The 21,100-nt window shown below is 51.9% G+C and overlaps 5 protein-coding genes across 5 annotated transcripts; 3 read left to right on the forward strand and 2 right to left on the reverse strand.

The window, feature by feature from the left end:
• Positions 1 to 24: 24 nt before the first annotated feature.
• On the forward strand, positions 25 to 8,715 carry SETTUDRAFT_54477 (uncharacterized protein; the record flags this gene model as incomplete). Its single annotated transcript, XM_008025185.1, has 5 exons — positions 25 to 1,647; positions 1,705 to 3,816; positions 3,884 to 6,026; positions 6,077 to 6,346; positions 6,425 to 8,715. Coding segments are annotated over 5 exons (8,439 nt in total), but the record flags the coding sequence as incomplete, so codon positions are not given.
• Positions 8,716 to 8,926: 211 nt separating this feature from the next.
• On the forward strand, positions 8,927 to 9,526 carry SETTUDRAFT_106343 (uncharacterized protein; the record flags this gene model as incomplete). Its single annotated transcript, XM_008025324.1, has 2 exons — positions 8,927 to 9,195; positions 9,307 to 9,526. Coding segments are annotated over 2 exons (489 nt in total), but the record flags the coding sequence as incomplete, so codon positions are not given.
• Positions 9,527 to 11,794: 2,268 nt separating this feature from the next.
• Positions 11,795 to 12,649, reverse strand: SETTUDRAFT_106051 (uncharacterized protein; the record flags this gene model as incomplete). The annotated part of the gene is made up of 3 exons (XM_008025325.1): positions 11,795 to 12,340; positions 12,391 to 12,505; positions 12,555 to 12,649. The coding sequence occupies 3 exons, from the start codon at positions 12,647 to 12,649 to the stop codon at positions 11,795 to 11,797; spliced, it is 756 nt and encodes a 251-aa protein (XP_008023516.1).
• Positions 12,650 to 12,950: 301 nt separating this feature from the next.
• On the forward strand, positions 12,951 to 14,931 carry SETTUDRAFT_168100 (uncharacterized protein). The gene is made up of 6 exons (XM_008025326.1): positions 12,951 to 13,054; positions 13,108 to 13,159; positions 13,215 to 13,237; positions 13,290 to 13,319; positions 13,371 to 14,207; positions 14,255 to 14,931. The coding sequence occupies exons 1-6, from the start codon at positions 13,001 to 13,003 to the stop codon at positions 14,858 to 14,860; spliced, it is 1,602 nt and encodes a 533-aa protein (XP_008023517.1). The 5' UTR covers positions 12,951 to 13,000; the 3' UTR covers positions 14,861 to 14,931.
• A 3,376-nt stretch (positions 14,932 to 18,307) lies between these two features.
• SETTUDRAFT_128630 (uncharacterized protein) lies at positions 18,308 to 20,380 on the reverse strand (the record flags this gene model as incomplete). Its single annotated transcript, XM_008025327.1, has 2 exons — positions 18,308 to 20,134; positions 20,307 to 20,380. 2 exons carry the CDS (start codon positions 20,378 to 20,380, stop codon positions 18,760 to 18,762), a joined length of 1,449 nt encoding a protein of 482 aa, XP_008023518.1. The 3' UTR covers positions 18,308 to 18,759.
• Between the last annotated feature and the right edge of the window lie 720 nt (positions 20,381 to 21,100).

Raw genomic sequence — 21,100 nt, forward strand, 5'->3', positions numbered from 1 at the left:
ACGCCATCATCGGGGGATTCCAGCTCCGGAATGTCTGGAATTAGTGAGTTCAGCTTGGGCAGTTCTCTATCACAACAAGTTCGGGATTTTTGCCGGACACGACGAGGCGAGGAGGTTGCAGTTCTTTTGACTGCATTTCGAGCTGCACAGTTCCGTTTCATGGAGGCGCCGGACGCCGTCGTTGGACTGTCATTTGCAAGCCTCCACGGCCATGGGAAATCAAATCCAAGCGGGGCAGCGACGAAACACATTCGCGTGTCTGTGCAGCGTGAGACTTCCTTCTCAGTTCTGCTCGAACAGGTTCTGGAACAGTTCGCTGGATTATCTGAAGCCAAAGATACGCCGCTCGATGACCTTCCAACCGCATTGTTCCCGGCTGAAGATGTACCAAGCGGTTGCATCGTGAAACTCGGCTTCGCAGCACATGGCCAGGAGTCCGACAGTGTTCGCGAGGAACATGCGTTGGCCGGAACGACTACACCACCCAATGGTACTACTCAGCCCCCTTCATCCTGGAGGCTCGACCTCCAATTCCAGATCTGGAGGTCAGAGGAGCAATGGTGTGGCTTGGTGGACTATGATGCGAATCTCTTCAGCCAACACTCAATCGCCGGACTGATGTCGACATTTACGGATATCCTTCGCGGTGGCCTTGCTCAACCATACATCCCTATCTCTGTGTTGGCTCTCTCTACAGGTCCTGCCTACCTGTACGACGCTCATTTCACACATCTGGATAGCACAGCTGCCAATTTCACCGAATCGATATACGATGCATTCTGGCACCAAGTGGCCATCAGGCCGAGCGGCATCGCTGTCAAGGATGCAAAGCAGGAGCTTACCTTCTCGCAACTGGGCTATCTCTCGAAACTGGTATCGAATTGGCTGCTACAAAAACACTACACTGCTGAGACCATTGTCGGCGTGCTGGCACCCCGTTGTGTGGACTCCTTGATCATGTACATTGGCATCCTCGGAGCCAACCATGCATATCTACCTCTGGACATCAAGTCTCCCGCAGATCGATTGTCATCTATACTTGCTTCTGTAGGAACTAAGCCGCTCGTTCTGTTTAGCACTGAGCTGCAACCACTCGCTGCTGGCTTGACAGATGCTGAATGCGTACCCCTTTCCCAGGTCCTGGACGAAGGCCGCCGCCTGACTACTGCCGAGCATGTACTACCCACGCATGCTAACCTCGCGGCAGTAATATTTACCTCTGGGTCATCTGGAACTCCCAAGGGCGTAATGCTCGAGCATCGCTCTGTTGTGCGAGTGGCGAGAGAAAAGGCATACCAGCTTGCTCCGTCGGAAAACCAGGCTGTCGTTGCTCATCTGCTCAATCCAGCCTTTGACGCGGCCATGATGGAGATATACACAGCGCTTCTCAATGGACACACACTATATTGTGTCGATGAGTCCACACTACTCGATAGCACAGCTCTTGCGGAAGCTTTTCGTCGTGAAAACGTCGAAATGGCCGTCTTCACCCCTGCGCTGCTGAAGCAATGTCTACGTGAAACACCAGAGACGTTTTCAACACTGCAGATCCTCGTTGTGGGCGGCGATCGCTTCAAAGCCTCGGACGGACAGGCAGTCAAAGCTCTAGTTCGGGGAGAAGTGTTTAATGGATATGGTCCGACAGAGGTAAGTGAAAGGCCACTAATTGTTCAAGTATTTAATCATCTACTAACATGGAACTAGAATACAGTCGTCAGTACATTATATCGCGTCTCCAGTACCGATGAATCCTGCTCAGAGGACCTGCCAATAGGAACGTCGGTCGCAGGCTCAGTCGCGTTTGTGATGGACCTTGAACAGCGGCTTGTTCCCCCAGGAGTGATTGGAGAACTTGTAGTTGCGGGCAGCGGCCTGGCCAGAGGATACCTCGATCCCCAACTCAATGCCGACCGATTCGTGGAAATCACCATGGACGGAAAAAATCTGCGTGCCTATCGAACTGGTGATCTTGCTCGACTCCACCCCGAGGATATGCAGCTGCAGTTCATGGGGCGAATCAGTCAGCATCAGCAAGTCAAGATTCGAGGCCATCGGATTGAACTGGCTGAAATCGATAGAACTCTCTTGCGACATGCTGCTGTCTCTGAATCCACCACAATTACTATCACCAAGGATGAACTGCAGGGTACGGAACTCGTGAGCTTTGTCACCCAAGCTACGAAGGCATCTCAGATACCCTCTTCGGCAAGTGGAACGACCAGTGCTCCTCACGATGACTCGCGATTAGTACGTTTTGACGGCATATACAGCGATCTAAAGCAAAAGGTAGAGCCAGCAGCACTCGGCCGGGACTTTGCTGGCTGGACCTCGATGTACGACGGGTCTGTAATCCCGACAGACGAAATGGAGGAATGGCTCAATGACACTATCAGCACTATCATCAACAGTGGCCGCATGGAGACTGTTCTCGAGATCGGCACTGGGAGCGGCATGATCCTATTCAACCTTGCGAACAAGTTCAATCTCTACATTGGGCTCGATCTATCACTACCTGCAGTGGATTTTGTCAATCAGGCCATCGAATCTCTGCCTACCATGAGAGACGTAGCTCGCGTCCATCAAGGCTCTGACAGAGACGCTGGCCAATGGGTGCACCAGTCTCAACCAGATCTGGTCGTGGTGAACTCTGTGGCACATTATTTCCCATCGGCAGACTACCTTCACACAGTGATTGAGAATTGTGTAGAGCAGTTGCACCCGGAGAGGCGTATGCGACTGTTCTTCGGCGATATGCGTTCCTACGCCCAACACCACGAGTTTTTTGTGCGCAAGGTTTTGCAGAATGGTGTCGGTGATCAGGCAACCGTTGCCGACGTACAAGAGAGTGCGTTTGAACAGGAGAGCATTGAGACGGAACTTCTAGTTGACCCAGCCTTCTTCACTGCGCTTGTCAACGACTTTGATGGCTGTGTGGAGCATGTGGAGATCTTGCCTAAGCAGATGAAAGCAACAAATGAGCTTAGCTGTTATCGCTACGCTGCGGTATTACACATCAAAGGAAATAAGGCACCGCCTCTATGCGTGCATCATGTGGACGACGATCGCTGGCAGGACTTCCAACTATCTGGCCTCGATAAGCTCGGTCTGCAGCAGCACTTATCAACGCTTGCAAAACATACTTCCCGTGAAGTGGTTTTGGCCTTGTCCAATATCCCTCACTCGAAGACGATTGAGGAAAGACTGATTGTAGATGCCTATGACGCGAGTTATGATGCCGAAACGCACAAACTACCTGTAATGTTGCTATTAGCAAAAGCTACAAGGCCTTCTTCTCTATCTGCACTAGATCTCGTCGAAGTGGCACAAGCAGTCGGTCTCGAGGTTGAGATTAGCTGGGCTCGGCAGTATTCCCAGCGAGGCGGGTTCGATGCTATATTCCATCGAAGAGTACCTTTGGCGAGTGGGGAGCGCGCCCGCCCACTTTTCTCATTCCCACACGATGATCACTACAGAGAAGGTGGCTTGATTGCCAACACACCTTTCTGTGAAGAGACGCAAACGGCTTTGCGGGACCAATTAGAGACATGGGTCCGCACTAAGCTACCGCCCTACATGACTCCAACGGCAATTATCCCACTTGAAAGGATGCCACTAACTAACAATGGCAAGCTGGACCATAGGGCCCTGGCCCAAATCGGAGTCAAAGAACTCATGACCGAAGGAACAGGCGATGTAGGCTCTCTGACTCCCAAAGAGGCCAAGCTGCAAGAGCTCTGGGCTCAGGTCCTTGGGATCAGTCCCTCTAACATCTCTGTAAACGATCACTTTATGCGCAAAGGGGGCGATTCTATCAAGGTACGTCATTGACATTTACATTCAACCCGCCAATCAGCATACCGATACACTGCTAAGAAGACCACAGGCAATGCGACTCATTGCTGCCGCCAGGCGACAAGGCCTAGTCTTGACAGTAGTGGATGTCATGACATCGCCACGCTTGCGTGACATGGCCACGGTGGTGTCTGAGCAAGCTGAGACATGCTCGACGCAAACCAAAATCAATGAGACTATCCAGCCATTTGAACTTCTAGCATCCACAGAAGCAGCTGAAGCTCGCAGGCTGGCAGCGATGCAATGCCAAGTGCCTGAAGCCAGTATTGAAGACGTACTACCATGTACGCCCCTGCAAGCTGGCTTGATGGCACTGAACATGGCCACGCCAACCGACTACGTAATCCGCATTCTCAAGGACCTTCATCCTGACGTCGACCTGGACCGATTTCGCAATGCGTTTGACGAGCTCGTTCGCAAGCACCCAATATTGCGCACACGCATTATTGATCTGCCCCAGGAAGGATTCGTACAGGTTATCACGAGCGAAGCCGTCGCCTGGACATTGTGCGAGGATGTAGAAGATTACGTGCAGAGAGACAGAAAGGAACTGATGGGACTCGAAAAGCCTCTAGTGCGTGTTGCTTTGGTCAAGAAAGAGGCACAGTGCACCTTCATCTGGACCATGCATCACGCAATCCATGATGACTGGTCTGTGAGAAGCCTTCTAGACTCATTACAGCGAGCGTACCGCGGTACCCAAATCATTCCCCCACATCCTTACCAGGCCTTTGTCAAGGGTCTCATTGCGCAAAGAAGGTCGCAGGCTGCTCAAAACGCTTGGCTCGCGAATCTGAATGGGCACGAAGCGGATCAGTTCCCTCGACTGCCTTCCCCAGACTACAAGCCTCGAGCGGATTCCGCGTTCGTCTACAAGATGGAAAATCTCTCATGGGATGCCATGGATGTAACTGCTGCAGTGGCTATACGTGCAACCTGGGGCATCATGGTGTGTTCTCGCGAGAACGTGCAAGACGTCATCTTTGGTACGACTGTAAACGGGCGGGATGGTGCTGCAGTGCCCGGCATTGAGGAGATGACGGGCCCAACAATCGCGACGATACCCACACGAATGCAGCTGCCATCGCAAGATGAAACCCTTGGCGACCTGGCCGTGAGACTGCAAAGAGAATGGGCGAGCCTGGCGCCGTACGAGCAGGTGGGACTGCAGCATATTCGTGAGCTGAGCGAAGATGCTGCGCGCGCAGTGGCGTTCCAAACACTCCTGGTGGTTCAGCCGGCAGTGAAAAACCGGGCTGCTAGTGACGGCCAATCTCTCTTTAGAGCTGAAGCGGATGTCCATGTTGCGGATAACGACATTGGTGCCGTGAGCACGTATGCCGTGGTTGTGCAGTTCCAGCTTCGGGACCGCAGCCTGGACATTCGTGTGACGTTTGACTCGCATGTGGTATCCAAAGGCCAGGTACGGCGCATGTTCTCGCAGTACGAGAGTATCCTTCGCGGACTTTGCACGCATGAGACTCGCTGCAAGCGCTTATCGGAGATTGAGTGGCTGAGCGAGCTGGATATGCATGATATCTGGATGTGGAACGACAAGATTCCAGTCACGATTGAATCGACAGTGCATGACCTGCTTGCTCCACCATTTGCCAAACACCCGGAAGCTGAGGCTGTTTGTGCCTGGGACGGATCCTTCACTTACGGAATGCTAAATGAGGAGTCGAGCTGCCTCGCCCACAAGTTACTCAACGGACGATCGATTAGCGCAGCTCCTGTCCCGATACTGTTGAAGAAAAGCAAATGGGTGTCTGTCGCCATACTGGCTGTCATGAAGGCAGGTGGCACTTGCGTGCTCTTGGACGCTACACTACCTGCCGTTCGACTCCAAGACATAATTGATCAGCTTTGTCCAAAACTCATGCTGGTATCCGAAGAGGAGCAGGCGCTAGCGTCGACCATATTCAGCGGCGAGTCCGTTGTTATTGGTTCGACACAAGAGATGGAGTGCTCTCCGCTCCTACCGGAAACAATGCTACCAGTTGTTTCTCCAGAGACCCCGTTGTATATTATTTTCACCTCGGGATCTACAGGAAAGCCAAAGGGCTGCGTCATCTCACATCGCAGTTTCAGCAGCGCCATTGTTCATGAATATCCGCGTAGGAGCATTTCATCTCAATCAAGAGTGTTTGATTTCAGCTCCTCGGCATTCGACGGTTCGTACAAACTACAGTGGATACATGCGGGCTATACTGACTGCTGGTAGGGGCATGGTACAATCTGCTGCATACGCTCTATGCAGGCGGCACCATCTGTGTGCCGTCAGAAAGCGATCGCAAAGATGACCTAAAGGGCAGCATCCTTCGTCTCCGCGCTACTACTGCCGCTATTACTCCCACAGTCGCTGACACGCTCGATGCCGAAACGCTCGAGTCGTTGGATTCGTTGGAAATCGGCGGTGAAGCCATGGACCTCGAGGTGATGCGGAGAATCCAAAGTCACACTCACGTGCGATACATCTACGGCCCTTCGGAATGTGAGTAATATATAGCGCTTACAGCGGAACCATCCAAGCACTGATCGTTGCTGACTCATGTTGCGTTTCTGAAAATAGGCACACCTATTTGCAGTATGACCGAACTGGATGGTCATCCCACAAGCCTGGGTCGCGGGACCGGGGTGTTGACATGGCTGGTGGACCCACAGCAGTCCGACCGTCTAGCTAGCATCGGCAGTGTCGCAGAATTGTGGCTTGAAGGGCCGCTGGTCGGGTCTGGTTACTACAATGATCCCGCACGAACCAATGCAACGTTTGTGGTGAACCCTCCCTGGATGACTCGGAATCGTCCAGGTCAACTCGGCCGAACAGGGCGAGCATATCGTACGGGAGATCTCGTACGATATCAAGACGATGGCTCCCTGGAATTCATCGGGCGGGCTACCACGCAGCAGGTCAAGATCAGAGGCCAGCGGGTCGAACTGGGCGATGTCCAGCACCACGTTCGTCAGATTCTCAGGAAAAAGGACCCAGATGTGCAGGTCATTGCAGACGTAGCAGGAGAAAAGAGAAAGATACTGGTCGCCTTTGTTTGGTCACCGGTAAAGGCCTGGACTGATGCCTCATTCGAGTCACGGATCCAGATTTTAAAGCAAACAGCTGGAAACATCAAACGCGAGCTGGCTGGAGTGATACCATCGTACATGGTTCCTGTGCTCTTTGTGCCAGTAGCAGAGATACCAAAGACTGTGTCTGGTAAAATGGACAGACGAAAGCTGCAGGTCGTGTTACTCGATTTGGACATGAAGCAGCGAGATGCCTGCTTGCTGGACTCGCGCGAGAGCACTTCTTCACCCGCAAGGCCAATGACTTCTCCGGAAAAGCAGCTTGCATCACTTTGGGCTGCAGCACTGAACATTCCAGAAGATGACATTGGCATCGACGACAACTTCTTCAACCGGGGAGGCGACTCGATATCCGCAATGAGGCTGGTCAATGCCGCCCGCAAACACCAAGTCGTTATAAGTGTAAAGGATATCTGGGATCACCCACAGCTCAAAGATCTCGCGGTACACATGACTCAAAATCAGGTTGAGGCCAAGGCTCCCTCTGATATTGCAACGGGTGCGGCCCCGGTCAATAGGTCGCCAGCGTCCGGCCCATTGCCCGTGACCTATTTTCAGGGGCTTTCCCTGACCGGCCTTCTAGGCGGGTATTCCGCCCACGTCTATCACATTCTCATCGACATACCAGCCGAGACGAAGACTGAACAAGTCCGAGCAAGCTGTCTGAAGCTCTTCCAGCACTTTGATATTCTCCGTGCGAGATTTGCATGTACTTTGCAAAGAACGTGGCAGTATCTCGACGCAGAAGACTCTCCACTGCCCTGGGAAGTTGTGGAAGCCGACAGCAATAAAGGCTTAGAAAGCGCAACAAAGCAGGTCTGCAGTAAAAACTCAGGTGCCCCCCAGACCCAATACCCGGATGCTCGATCCTACTTGACACGCTTTGTCTTTGTGCAAGCGTCCCAGCACGATGCATCGTCACGGCTCATTCTGAGACTGAGCCACGCACAGTACGACGGCATTAGTCTGCCGCGTATGCTCGCTGCTCTTGCAGATTACCTCCGAGACGGGACTTCGCTGGTGCCCGCGCCGAGATATGCAGACTACATTCAGCACGTGTTTTCGCAGAATCCAGCAGCCGCTTACGAGTACTGGCGTGGCCTCCTGGAGGGTGCAGACTCACCTACTGTACTCCCCGCGTGCCACAGGCAAGACGCAAACGACGTGCAGTTGCTCCAAGTGAGCCGGATTATCCAAGAACCATCACCACACGGCAATGAGATTGCTCAACAACAGACGCCTGCCGTCCGCTTCATGGCAGCATGTGCCGCTATGCTTTCCCAAGCCACCAGCCGTCAAGACGTTGTCTTCGGCTGCATAGTATCCGGACGAACCTCTCTGCCGGCCGCGCTGCGTGAAGTCTGCGGCCCATGCCTCAACGAGATAGCGCTACGCGTGGCCTTTCCTCACTCCTCTTCCTCCTCCCCGCTCCCGCAAGCAGCCTACTCGCAAATCCGAAACCAGCTGCTTGACTCCGCGGCCTACGACACGGTCGGCTTCGATGAGATTGCCGCGCATTGTACCTCTTGGGCACCCGACACCGACGACTTCGGCCTCACGGCACATTATCAGAATACGGGTTCGGAGCACGACACTGCCCGTCTGCCGTATACGTGGTATGAGGCGGATAGAGCTAAAGACGGGCTTCCGGTGCCCAAGTCAGATTACGTGGAGGTGGAGGGGACGCCTTTAGCTGACGGACGCGTCAGCGTATGCGTCATGGGCAAGTCGTCGTTGTATACGCTTGACTTTCTCCAGCACTTGCTCGATATGGTTTGTGATGGCTTGCGAGCGTGAAGGTTGGGAACTTGAAGTTGGGGGGTCTGTACATAAATGGATTACTTATGCCAGGAGATTTAGGCTACGTATCAAGTAGTTGTATGGAGAGTCGCTAGAGCAGCTAGGCTACAACTTGACTCTCCTCTTAGCAATTTCAATATAGGCCTCAAAGAAAAAAGTGAGCTATAGCCGAGCTGTGGCCAACCGAACCGACGCCACCTTTATCCGTGTCATTGGTTCAGAGCTTGTTCAGAAATACGTCGGAGAAGGTGCCAGGATGGTCCGCGAGCTGTTTGAGATGGCGCGGACAAAGAAGGCTTGCATCATCTTCTTCGATGAAATCGACGCCGTCGGTGGAGCGCGTTTCGATGACGGTGCTGGAGGCGACAACGAAGTTCAACGTACCATGTTGGAGCTCATTACACAACTCGACGGTTTCGATGCTCGCGGTAACATCAAGGTCATGTTTGCCACCAACAGGCCGTCGACGCTCGACCCCGCTCTCATGCGTCCCGGACGTATCGACCGAAAGATTGAATTCTCTCTACCAGACATGGAGGGCCGTGCCAACATTCTCCGTATCCACGCCAAGAGCATGAGTGTAGAGCGCGACATTCGTTGGGAGCTCATCTCTCGTCTTTGCCCCAACAGCACAGGTGCCGAGTTGAGGAGTGTAGCAACAGAAGCAGGCATGTTTGCCATCCGAGCCAGGAGAAAGGTTGCAACCGAAAAGGACTTCTTAGCTGCCGTTGACAAGGTCATCAAGGGTAACCTCAAGTTCAACTCGACTGCTACGTACATGCAGTACAATTAGACTGGGTTGTCTGTGGTCCGCTGTCCAAGCCTCCTTTATGCATTAGGAGACAAGGCTGGCTTTGTACAAGTAGTCATGACAGTGCTTTACTGCCACTTGGATGATAGAGCTGTAATAAACTTATCCATTTACGTCTCGTATTCTCTTTTGTTATAACTTGCATCACTCACAAACAGTAATACCCATGTCCCAGATGATGGTTCCCAATTCCATAGTGCATTCAATCACGTGTGGGGAATCGAATCAGGCATAGCAGCGGTGGAACTATTATCAACTTGCAACCTGAATACATCGATGGGTCATTCTCTCATTCGTGATTATGTCATCTCTACTCCTATCAATTACTGTATTCAGCTGTAAATCTGTGTACACGCCTAACGTGGTTCACAAGTGAGTCGCTAACCCAAGCGAGTCGCTAACGCCCCACCACTACATCTACATCAACACGTTATCACAGTTTTTTATCACAGTTAATAAACTATTGCGATACACTAAATTAATTGTTAGAATCGCTACTATCACTTGCACTATCTATCTTAACTACGCAGGTACGAGCGTTGTGTCTAGTCTGCTTGCAACGCCCGCACCGCCGCTCTCCTCGCACCCTCTTCGACGCACTCTCACCATCACCACGACTGCTACCCGCCTGTTCAGCTAATACTTCTTGTACTTCGCCTATAGTAAGAGTCTCTTCTGTCCGTACGTATCGCCGCTTGCGGCTTTTACGCTTATTTGACTCGTCAAGAGCCGCTCAAAGCGTACCCATTTCCTCCATCATAAGCGTCATTTTATGTGCCATTTGCTGGGCCCCCTTACTTAGCTGCGCGATCTGCTTAGTGAGTGAATTGGCAGAAGACCCACGGCGTTTTCTCACGCTCTCTTAAATAAGACTAATTCGAGACTCAACTTCGCGCGCGTTGCGTGGTGTCTGCGCCTGCTAGGCGGCTACCTGTTGCGGTGATTGTACAGGTGTCTGCACCACCACATCAAGCTTAGATAGCACAGCCTGTGGGTCGTGTGGGACTAGACCAGCGCCTCTAAAGCCAGCTTGGATATTCTCCTTCGTGACAGACTGCTCAAAAGCAGTCTTAAAGGCTGGTAGGAAGGTCTCTTTGCTGATATAGTGGGTGCGGTTGCGTGCCAAGCCTGAAATAGCGTCGCCATACTTGCGCTTCAACAGCGAGAAGCAGGCGACGTCAAGGGGCTGCAACAGGTGAGACGAGTGCGCAGGCATGCAGAGAAGCACAATATTCTTCTCCTTGCAAAGATCTTGGAAATCGACAGAGCAGTGGCTCTCATGGCCATCGATAATGAGCAGTCGATACCCACCCACAGTAGAGCTCTTTGTATGGGTATCAAAGTGCTCTAACCAGGCAAGACCAAGCTAATTATTCGTCCAGCCATTGGGACTGACTTCAAGAACCCAGTTAGCAAGCAAATCCTTAAACTAGACGTTGATAAGCACCTTGCCCGCAAAGACAACGAAGGGTGGTATTTGGCGACCCGACGCGCCCACGCCTTGGATCACAGTAACCCACTCACGGTTGCCTGGCTGTATCCGCTTCTTTTTCCCATATCCTTCTAATGCTGTGATAACTAACTGTGATAAAATCTTGCCTATTATAAAGCCAGTCTCGTTAAAGTTGTAGATATCGTCGTCCACAATACCCCACTTCTGCCTTGTCGCCTGGACTAAGTCGAACCAGCGCTGGATAGCCACTGGATCCTCGCAGGCGGCTCGCTGGTGATCATAGGGACGGCTCTAGCGCGTACGGAGCTCAGGAGTCCGCTTAACGAAGTTGTCAACCCAGTTCTTGCCAACAGGGTTGCCACCACGCTCCTCCAATAGTTTATCAGCTATTACTCGAACGTCAAGCTTTGTAGGCGCAAATCCTCGCGCAGACTCTTCAAGAATACGCTCAACTATAGCCTCCTCTTCTAGCTTATCTAGACGCTTCGATTTCGGCTTGCAGTCGCGTTGAGGGCGCTTTCTAGCGCGTTGATCAGATAGAGTTCTTTGTGGGACGTTGTAGATAGTAGCAGCACGGTTTACACTCTAAACACGTTGCGACTGGACGTTAAAAAGAGCAAGTTGAAGATTAGATTTAGAATATATTAATAGACGGTTGCGTTGTTGAGACATCACGCGTTATAGTGATGAAGTTGATGGGCTGGTGGGGCGTTAGCGACTCGCTTGGGTTAGCGACTCACTTGTGAACCACGTTATCTAGAACATGTATAATCAACAAAAGTCCGTAATCTCCACAACTATAACACTACACGACATAAAAGTAGTATGAAATACAACTTTACGTTAGCTAGAAAATTCGCGCAGAGCGTCTTTCCCGTTCCTGGTGGGCCGTACAGAAGAGCACCCTTGGGGGGGTCAATACCAAGGTTGACGAAGCGCTCTGGCGACAACAGCGGCATCTCGACAACCTCACGTAGCTTCTCGATCTGCTCCTTGCATCCTCCCACATCTCCGTACGTTACATCGGGCTTATCCTCGACTGTCATCATAGTAACCGAAGGGTCTATCTTTGGTGGCAGAGGAAGGAGGATCTGGTACTTGTTGCGGTCAACACCCACGCGCATGCCCTCTTCGATATCCGTGGGTGAAACGCGCTCTCCGAGATTGACGACAAACTTGGCGATTTGCTTGACGTTGATGACATATTTGCTCTTGTCCGAGTCCTTCTCGTCCTGTATTATCTTGGTGCATCGCGCAACTTGGAGGGGCTGCTCTTCTTGCATGCGTTGGCGGTCGGCGGCGATATCCCATAGATGTGGAGGCGCGAGGCCGGTGTCGGATTCCTGGCACAGAGTGAGCGGGGGCCGTCACGAGTAGCACTGGATATGGCTACCTTGACTCCAATCTTCTCGTTTATCGTCTGCTGCTTGTCCTTGATCTCCTTCTCAAGCTTCTTGAGCTCGGCGCCATAGGGTGCGGCGCCGTATGTCTTGAGCACTTGGATGTCTCTATCGCAGTGTCAGCGCTCTGGCAGTCGGCGGGCGCCGGGTTGCCTACTCATCGGTGAGGGGTGTGATCTTCTTCTCCTCCACCTCGTCGTCGGCAAAGTTCTTCTGGTACTTCTCCCAGGACTGGCCTGTTGCTGAAGGCATGGCTGCGGCGAGAGCGGCGACTGTCGGGCCGGGATGGCGGCGGGGCGGTGTGTGCGCAGGGATGAGGTTGGCGGGCCCGGATGACGAGAGCGATTGTGGGATGAGATGCGGTAAGGGGAGTGGTTGTCGTGGGCGTGGTTATCGTGGTTGTAAAGCAGTGCAGGGCGTGGGTGGCAGCTGTGATGCAGCCATGGCCCGGCGAGTCGGAGCTTAAGCATTGTCAGTGCGCTACGACTAAGTATCGCGTTCTCGAAATCTTGTCAGTTCGCGTCCCCGGCACCCAAAACTTCCCCGCCAAACCACCACGATATCCCTCCCTTTTAGTTTTGTTCTCTTTGCACTCTCCGAAACATGGCTGCTCAGGTTGCCAATGGCGGTGGCGGTGCCGGAAATGCTGCTTTCAAGGTGTGGCTGCCTTGACCGCGAGCTCTGAAAACATTGACTGATGGCGAGGACAGGACAAGGAGAAGCCCAGGGCGGTTCGCAGTGCCAACATTATTGCCGCAAGAGGTACGAATTTGCCGTCTCCGCATTCAAAGTCTCGCCGCTAACTCAGCATGGACAGCCGTGGCAGATGCCATCCGAACTGTATGTCCCTCCACCGAGTGCGGGGAAGAGACGCAGACTAATATTTGCGCAGTCGCTGGGACCAAAGGGAATGGACAAAATGGTATGAGCCTATACGCAAGCTCTCAAGCGTCGTAGAGCTGACTCGCCGCAGATTCAAACCAGCAAAGGCCAGACCATCATCACAAACGACGGAGCTACCATGTTGAACCAGATGAGCGTCATGCACCCGTCGGCCAAGATGCTCGTAGACCTCGCACACGCCCAAGACATTGAAGCTGGAGACGGTACAACATCAGTCGTGGTCATTGCAGGCAGTCTGCTCGCAGCGGCCGAGCGGTTGTTGGGCAAGGGCATCCACCCCACAGTCATATCAGAAGCCTTCCAGCGCGCAGCTCAGGAGGCCATCTCCATCTTAACTGACATGGCCATTCCCATTTCGCTCACCGACAGGCAAACGCTCCTCAAGACGGCCACCACTGCCCTCTCGTCCAAGATTGTTGCCCAAGAACCAAAGCTGCCCATCATGGCGGTAGACTCGGTGCTCAAAGTCATCGACCCCAAGACAGCCGACAACGTGGACCTCAAGAATATCCGAATGATCAAGAAGATGGGCGGCACCATTGAAGACAGTGAGATGATTGACGGACTGGTTCTCAACCAGCCAGTGGTCAAGAGCGCCGGTGGACCCACATTGAAGGAGAAGGCACGGATAGGTCTCATTCAATTCCAGTTGAGCCCGCCGAAGCCAGACATGGAGAACCAGATTGTCGTCAACGACTACCGACAGATGGACAAGATCCTCAAGGAGGAGCGAACATATCTGTTGAACATGGTCAAGAAGATCCAGAAAGCCAAGTGCAATGTTCTCTTTATTCAAAAGTCGATTTTGCGCGATGCTGTCAACGACCTCAGTCTGCATTTCTTGTCGAAGCTCAAGATCATGGTCGTCAAGGACATTGAGCGCGACGAGATTGAGTTCATCTGCAAGGTGGGTAGCATATGCACTTGATCCGCACTCAAGCTAATGCACAGTAGAGCACCGGCTGCAAGCCCATTGCCGACATCGACTCATTTACAGAAGACAAGCTCGGCTCAGCTGATCTAGTCGAAGAAGTGCAGGCATCGGGCGCTCGATACGTCAAGGTGTCAGGTGTCAAGACAGCAGCCAGCACCGTCTCGATTGTCTGCCGAGGTGCTAATAGTCTTATCCTGGATGAAACGGAGCGATCACTGCATGACGCACACTGCGCTATCCGCTCGTTAGTCAAGAAGAAGGCACTCCTTGCCGGTGGTGGAGCCCCTGAAATTGAGATTGCTCACCGGCTATCCATCATGGCGCGTGAGCTCTCGGGCACGGAAGCCATTTGCTGGAAGGCCTTTGCCGATGCCATGGAGGTTATCCCCACAACGTTGGCGGAGAACGCAGGTCTCAATAGCATCAAGGTGGTTACAGAGCTGAGACATAGGCATGCACAAGATCAGAAGAACGCCGGAATCAGCATCAAGAGTGGAGGTGTTAAGAACGACATTAGCGAGGAGAATGTCCTGCAACCACTGCTGGTCAGCACCAGCGCCATTGAGCTAGCAGCGGAGACGGTCAAGATGATCCTCCGAATCGACGACATTGCGTTGTCACGGTAGATAAGCCAAGGGGTGAAACCATTGCCGGGGTCTTTTAAAGTGTAGAAAACAGAAATACCACGAGGAATGAACAAAACACTGACGTCTCCAAAACAACAACAACAACAAACCCGTTTTTTTTCGGGGGAAAAAGCGAACATGGCTGACTTGGCAAGTGAAACTAAGCGACGGTGGTTGCATCCAACGCATGAATTGTCGCAATCAAACTTCTGCACGTGAGCCGGGGGTCTGCAGCATCGGTCTGCAAGTCACAAATGACTCGCGTCTCATGTTCATCCGCTTCTTACCGAAAGCATACCAAGTCTAAAACAATTTCTTTGTGATGCTAAACTCAAATCATAGTAAATCCCCTCCTTGTTGTTGGTATCTATTGCCTATGCATACAGATTATACGCGTTTGGCTGACGGTGTAACAAGACACAGCCTTCCCTTGTCTTTACGTCTGTGCATGCATTGTATACAAGTACCCATGTAAAAAAAAGTCGCCTCGTAACCGATATCCCGAATAAGAAAAGAGCGGTTTGTTGAAACAGAAATGGAAACGGGGAATGTTATGGAATGGCCGGTCAGATACCATGTTTTTGTACATATATGTATTTGGTTATTTATCTATATATATGTGTGTATGGTATATGCGTGGAGTGCTGGATGGACTTGCCAGATGGGGATAAATGCGTTGGGGAGGGGTGTATTTGTTGGATGTGGGGGGGAGTGTTTCAAGTACGATGGTGATGGTAACGATGATGACGGTGGTGATGCAGAGGGAAATAGTCAAGTATACTTACAAGGAGTTCGGCTTGGAAAACTGCATGTACTAGGTCTGTAGGAGAGTAGCATACAATAGAGTAGAGTAGCCATTCATAGCCAAATAATTATATCTCGCAACAACCAACCATGTAATCCGACTACTTAGACCCAGGCAGTTACTTCATTGGTCAGTCGCTGCCCTGGCTATATTGCCCACACACATATATATATATATATATATACATACTATACCATACTATATCATGATTACTTACTTACTTACTTACCTCCCTTACATCTCAGTATTATTACTCCATCCATTTGACTTTTTCCTGCATACCATGTCTGTTGAGTACTACGTAGCAACATTTGAATAAACCCACTCACCCATTCATCGCCTTTTCCTCACGCCACTATCACTACCGCGAAACACAGACGGAGCCGCAGACGGAGCCGCAGACGGAAGAGTACGTGGGTACGTAGGTGTGCATCTCATCTCGCTTTTCTCGCGTATTGCGTCTCGCGTCTCAGGTCCTGGATTATCACATGGCTTTATTGTAACGTCGCTTCTTTTTTTTATTTTATTTTTATTATAGAACAAGGTAGTGAGAACATGTGTGTTTGAAGAGGCTATGTTGTGAGGCGAGCGAGGCAAGCGAGGCAAGCGAGCGAACGAGCGAAGGGGGTGAGAGAGGGGAGCGAATACGCTAAGTAAGTAGGGTTTCAGCGTCTCGCTCTCGCTCCCCACATGTCATCTTCACATCCTACATAGACATAGACATAGACATACATACATACATACATACATACATACATACATACATAAATACATATATACGAGCACAAGTATATATTACACAATCCTATATAGCATAACTAGTTTCAAGTATGCCTCTAAGCTCAGACTATATCTAATTAAGTATGCGACTCTGTACTCCAATGTACACGCCAAGTACTGTATTATCATTTTTATCATTTTTATTATTATTATTATTATTATTATTATTATGATTATTATTATTATTATTATTATTATTATTATGATTATTTATCACATCACATGACACACACACACACATTATACTTTCAAGTCTTCGCGTGTGGCGCCACAAAGATAAGTAGTAAGTAGTAGTAGTTGAGAGAATAAGATTGTCGTGACAACTTGTAAGTATTGCGACATGCCATGTTTCTACATGGACACACAGACACACACACGCACACACAGGTCCTGTGACATGTAGCCACACACCACACACCAACACACCTATTCAGCCGACTAACGAGGCATTTCCTCTCTCCCTCCCCCTCTCTCTCACCCGGCCCCTCCACCCACCGGAATTACCCCCCCCCCCCTCAATGACGCCATCGCCCATCCCCTCCCGTCACAGGGCCATTCCACCGACTCCGACGCCGACGCTTATGTACGTAACTAAGTATATATACACTAATTACGTACTGTACTGTAGTAGTCTTTTTTTGTGTGTGTTCTTTTCAATAACAAAAGTAGTGCCGATGTCCGTCCTTTTTTTTTGTTGTGTGTGTGTGTGTGTTCCTGAGTCGTCTGTACTACTAGGACTTACTAGATGGGTTTATGTTACTTTTCATCATCCGATGTCCGTCCTTTTTTTGTGTGTTGTGTGTGTGTGTGTGTTCCTGAGTCGTCTGTACTACTAGGACTTACTAGATGGGTTTATGTTACTTTTCATCATGCTCTCTCCTCCCACTTTGACTTGTACTAGCACTAAGCACTACTAAGTAGTCCTTGTATACTTGGCACTTGGACGTGTGTGAGACTTGGATTTTGCGATTATTCATGCGTTTGCCCTTTGTTTTTCATCGTCATGTGCGTTATCTATGTCTTGGTAATTGCTTGGGGGGAGGGGGGGGCAATTGGGCGATTGGGCGATTGGTGATATTGTTTAGGTAAGTAAGTAGGGGATTGGGGGTGTTTCATAACCCCCCCCCCGGTCCCCTTCATTTCTAGCTTGCACCGTGCCCCGTTCGCGCGTGCGGCCTGTGTGGCGTTGACATGTAACAGAAGGCGTGAGCGTGCAGGGACGCCCCTCCAGACGTGCTGACTGACTGACTGACTGTCTGACGGGACTTCACGTGTATGCTGGTCGTAGTGTGCGCGGAGTTCAAGTCCTCTGATTGTCTTGGTTCAAAGATTTCGGGCCTTTCATCAAGGGCTGCGCATCTATCGCACATTCATGCAGCTGCATGACTTTTCTTCTTCTTGTATAGATTGAACATATCTAGTACTTGTATGCTGCTGTTACATGGAACTTTGCGTAGTACTATGCTGTTACATGGAGGCACGATTGTGTATGTCGATCCTCTCCCACGTGGTAGATAATCAAGGCTAGAATGACGCGTGGTTGAACCGACAATCATATTGGTTTTTATCCCCCCCCCCTTGTTTGCTTTGCCAGTTCATGCGTTATCGACCTATGTGTGTGTCTCCCAGATGCCGCTTTGTGCGGGATTGTGCTGCGTTTTTTCTAGTTCGAACACAAAAATCCTGGAGCCAGAGCTAATGATGCGTGGGTGTTGCTTGTCGCTACTTACTGTACTAGTGATTATCCCCGACGGCTGTCGCCAAATTCCGAACGGACAGCTAGTCATGGGCAAAGCGCAAGATAATAGTGATTTGTAAAAGGAAAAAGAAAAGCAAAAAAGCTTTGGTCTTGAATCTTGGCGGAACATTTCTGTTGTAGTGGCGGGTAAACTTTATTGCCAATAGAGGCGCTTCCATGGACAAAATAAACAGGTAACGTGTGACAATGGCCGTTTAGAGACCAGGCGCAATCTGATCTTCTTGGGGCCAACCATCCCGATATGGACGCGTCGGACGGATATCGTTTTTGACAAGCCTCGCTAGCCAAGTCGACAGGGTACCTGCGTTAGGCGTAGAAGAAAAAAAACGCCTCATTCATGCGTCTGAGTCGTTTCGTGCATCGTAATAATCGTACAATCTGGTACCCAGAAACCAATAGGTCTTGTCGAACTAAATCAAAAACGCCCGCTGAAACGCGGCAGACCTGTTCGGTCTATTAAAAAGGGATAATAAAACATGGCAAAGTAGATTAAATCGGGGCCACAAGGGCCGGTTGGTAGTGAAGACAAGGGCTTTCTCTCTCTCACACACTCTCTCAGCGAGATTTGAGACTGGCGCGCTTCAATAATCGGCTCACCAGGTTTCCGCGTTGTTTAGGCTTGATGTAGAAAGCACCTTTGGTGCCTGTCATGTCGTCGGTAAAGACTAGATCTTCTAGGGCTAAAGGATCGTCTTTGCAGCCTTTGGGATTGGATGTGGCGTTTTGCCAACCGTATAGCTGGTCCTCGTCAGCGCGAAGATCGGGCCGGGTCAGGGTCATCCGTAAAGTCATTTCTCGGTTCAGTTGCCCGTTTGCCGAGAGGGCAGGGGAGGGGGCAGGCGAGTCGAGGGAAAAGTGACGATACGAAGCCTGGCGAGAGTGTAGACGAAACGATAGACCGGTGCTGGAGGGTGTAGCTGGGGAATCCATGTCGGCAAGAGAGTCGGCATCGGACTCCAGGCCCTGATTGTCGTGAATGCCGTCCTCCAAGAAGGATAGTTGGCCGTGCTTGAGAAAGGTATGCATGTCTCGGCTAAATTTGCAGGCATGCGTGTCGATCTGTGGCAAATGGTAGTGCGGCGTAGCCGTGTCGTGTCCGGCTGACGATGGAAATCCAAACTCGATGGCTTCGTCGAACTTCTGGGGAGAGGCCAGGTACATGCGCAGCTTCTTTCGTGCCTCGGGGTCCTGGTAGTGCGTGGCCTCGGGGTCGAAGATGGGGGCAAAGGGCGTGTGGAATGCAGCAGCAGTGCGGCCCGAGAGGGAGGTGGAATGTGAGCGTTGATGATATCTGGCGGCGAAAAATGGAGCGTCGGATAGTGCCGGCGAGGGTGCAGGGCGAATAGGATGGGTGGTGAGAGACATTGTTCGTCTCATGTCAGCAGGGACTTGTCGGGTGAAGATAGGAGGAGAGGCCATGTTGTGCAGACGGAAAGGAGGCGTGGACTTGTCCGGATTCTTTTCTTCGGCCGCAAAGAGGCCGCTCGGTCCACAGAGAGGGCTGTCTGCCGCCGATGAGGAGGATAGGGGTCTATGTGAGCGTCTGCGCCGAGCAAAGTCGCAGGCGGGCGATTCGGAAAAGCCAAAGTGAAAGTCGTCGAATCGCTGCTGCGCCCACTGGGCCTCTGAGTCTTGCGGGGGGATGAGGGCGTGGTCGCGCCAGGCGTGCAGCAGCAACTGCTCGTCGCGCGAAAACAGCTGTTTGCGGACTTTTTCGGGCAGCGAGAAGAAGAAGTCGACGTCGGGATAGGGAATGTGGTGGCCGTGGACAGCCTTTTCCAGCTTGCGCCTGCGTCGAGCCGTGGCCAGGGACAGCGAGGGCCGGTGGAGTTTGGAGGGCGAGGTCAGCGAGGAGCGGCCTGACGATGTAGAGTCGTCCGAGGCCTGGTGCTGGATCTGCAGGCGTTCGAGGGAGGAAAAGTACTTTCTCCTAGACGCCGACGGATTAGCGAGTGCATGGTTAATAATTGGAAAGTGGTCTGGCGCAGCTGCAAGGTACAGCGAGGTACAGCGACTCATGGTGGGGGGAAGTCGGGACCTGCACGTGACAGCTGCGCCCCTATCACACGCGCGGGCAAATCAGAGGCGCCACATGGACTTACTGGACCGAATCGGGAAGGGCGTCGAACTCGGCCTGTTGGAGAGGCAGAGACGAGCCTCTATGTTTGCTCTTCATGGCGTGGGCTTGGTATGTGGAGGCGACGATGGCGCAGTGGTGGAATGTGACCCAAGCACGCAAAGTCACATGCAGCGAGGGCGCGTGTCGTGGGTGCGTGTGTGTGTGTGTGTGTGTGTGTGTGTGTGTGGATGAGCGAGGCGGGCGAGCGAGTGGCCGAGTGCCTTGTGCGGACTGACAGGTTGATGTGGTTGTTGGGGGGTGGTGGTGGTGGGAATAGTGGAGTGAGGCAGGGCAGACAGGCAGACAGACAGGCAGGACAGGACAGGGCAGGACAGAGTAATAGAGCAAGTAAGTAAGTAGAGCAGAGTCGAGTTAAGCCGCGCAGACAAACGTGTGGGCCAGTTGGGGACGTTAGTTAGCACCGACGGCAGCCCGGAGCGGCGGGTGCATATTCGTTGACGGAATGCCACATGTGCGTGCAGCGAGCTAGTCGTAGGCCAGCGTAGCAGCAGCTGCGACGGCATCGGACTTGGTACGTAGCATAGCGTAGCATTTCTTGTCTCTCTCTCCGTCTCTGTCTCCGTCTGGCCCCTCGCTATTCCCCATTCTCTCACCTCACCTCACCTCACCTCACCCACGCATCCACGCACCCACGCACCGCCCGCCCCGCACCACGCCCCTCGCGCCCCGGCCCCAGCACCAGCCCAGCACCAGCCCAGCACCAGCACAGCACCAGTATTACTGTACGAGTTAGAGCCGTCGTCGGTCCATGCGCGC

This window comes from Exserohilum turcica, assembly GCF_000359705.1.
Source record: "Exserohilum turcica Et28A unplaced genomic scaffold SETTUscaffold_14, whole genome shotgun sequence".
In the NCBI taxonomy this organism is placed as follows: domain Eukaryota; kingdom Fungi; phylum Ascomycota; class Dothideomycetes; order Pleosporales; family Pleosporaceae; genus Exserohilum; species Exserohilum turcicum.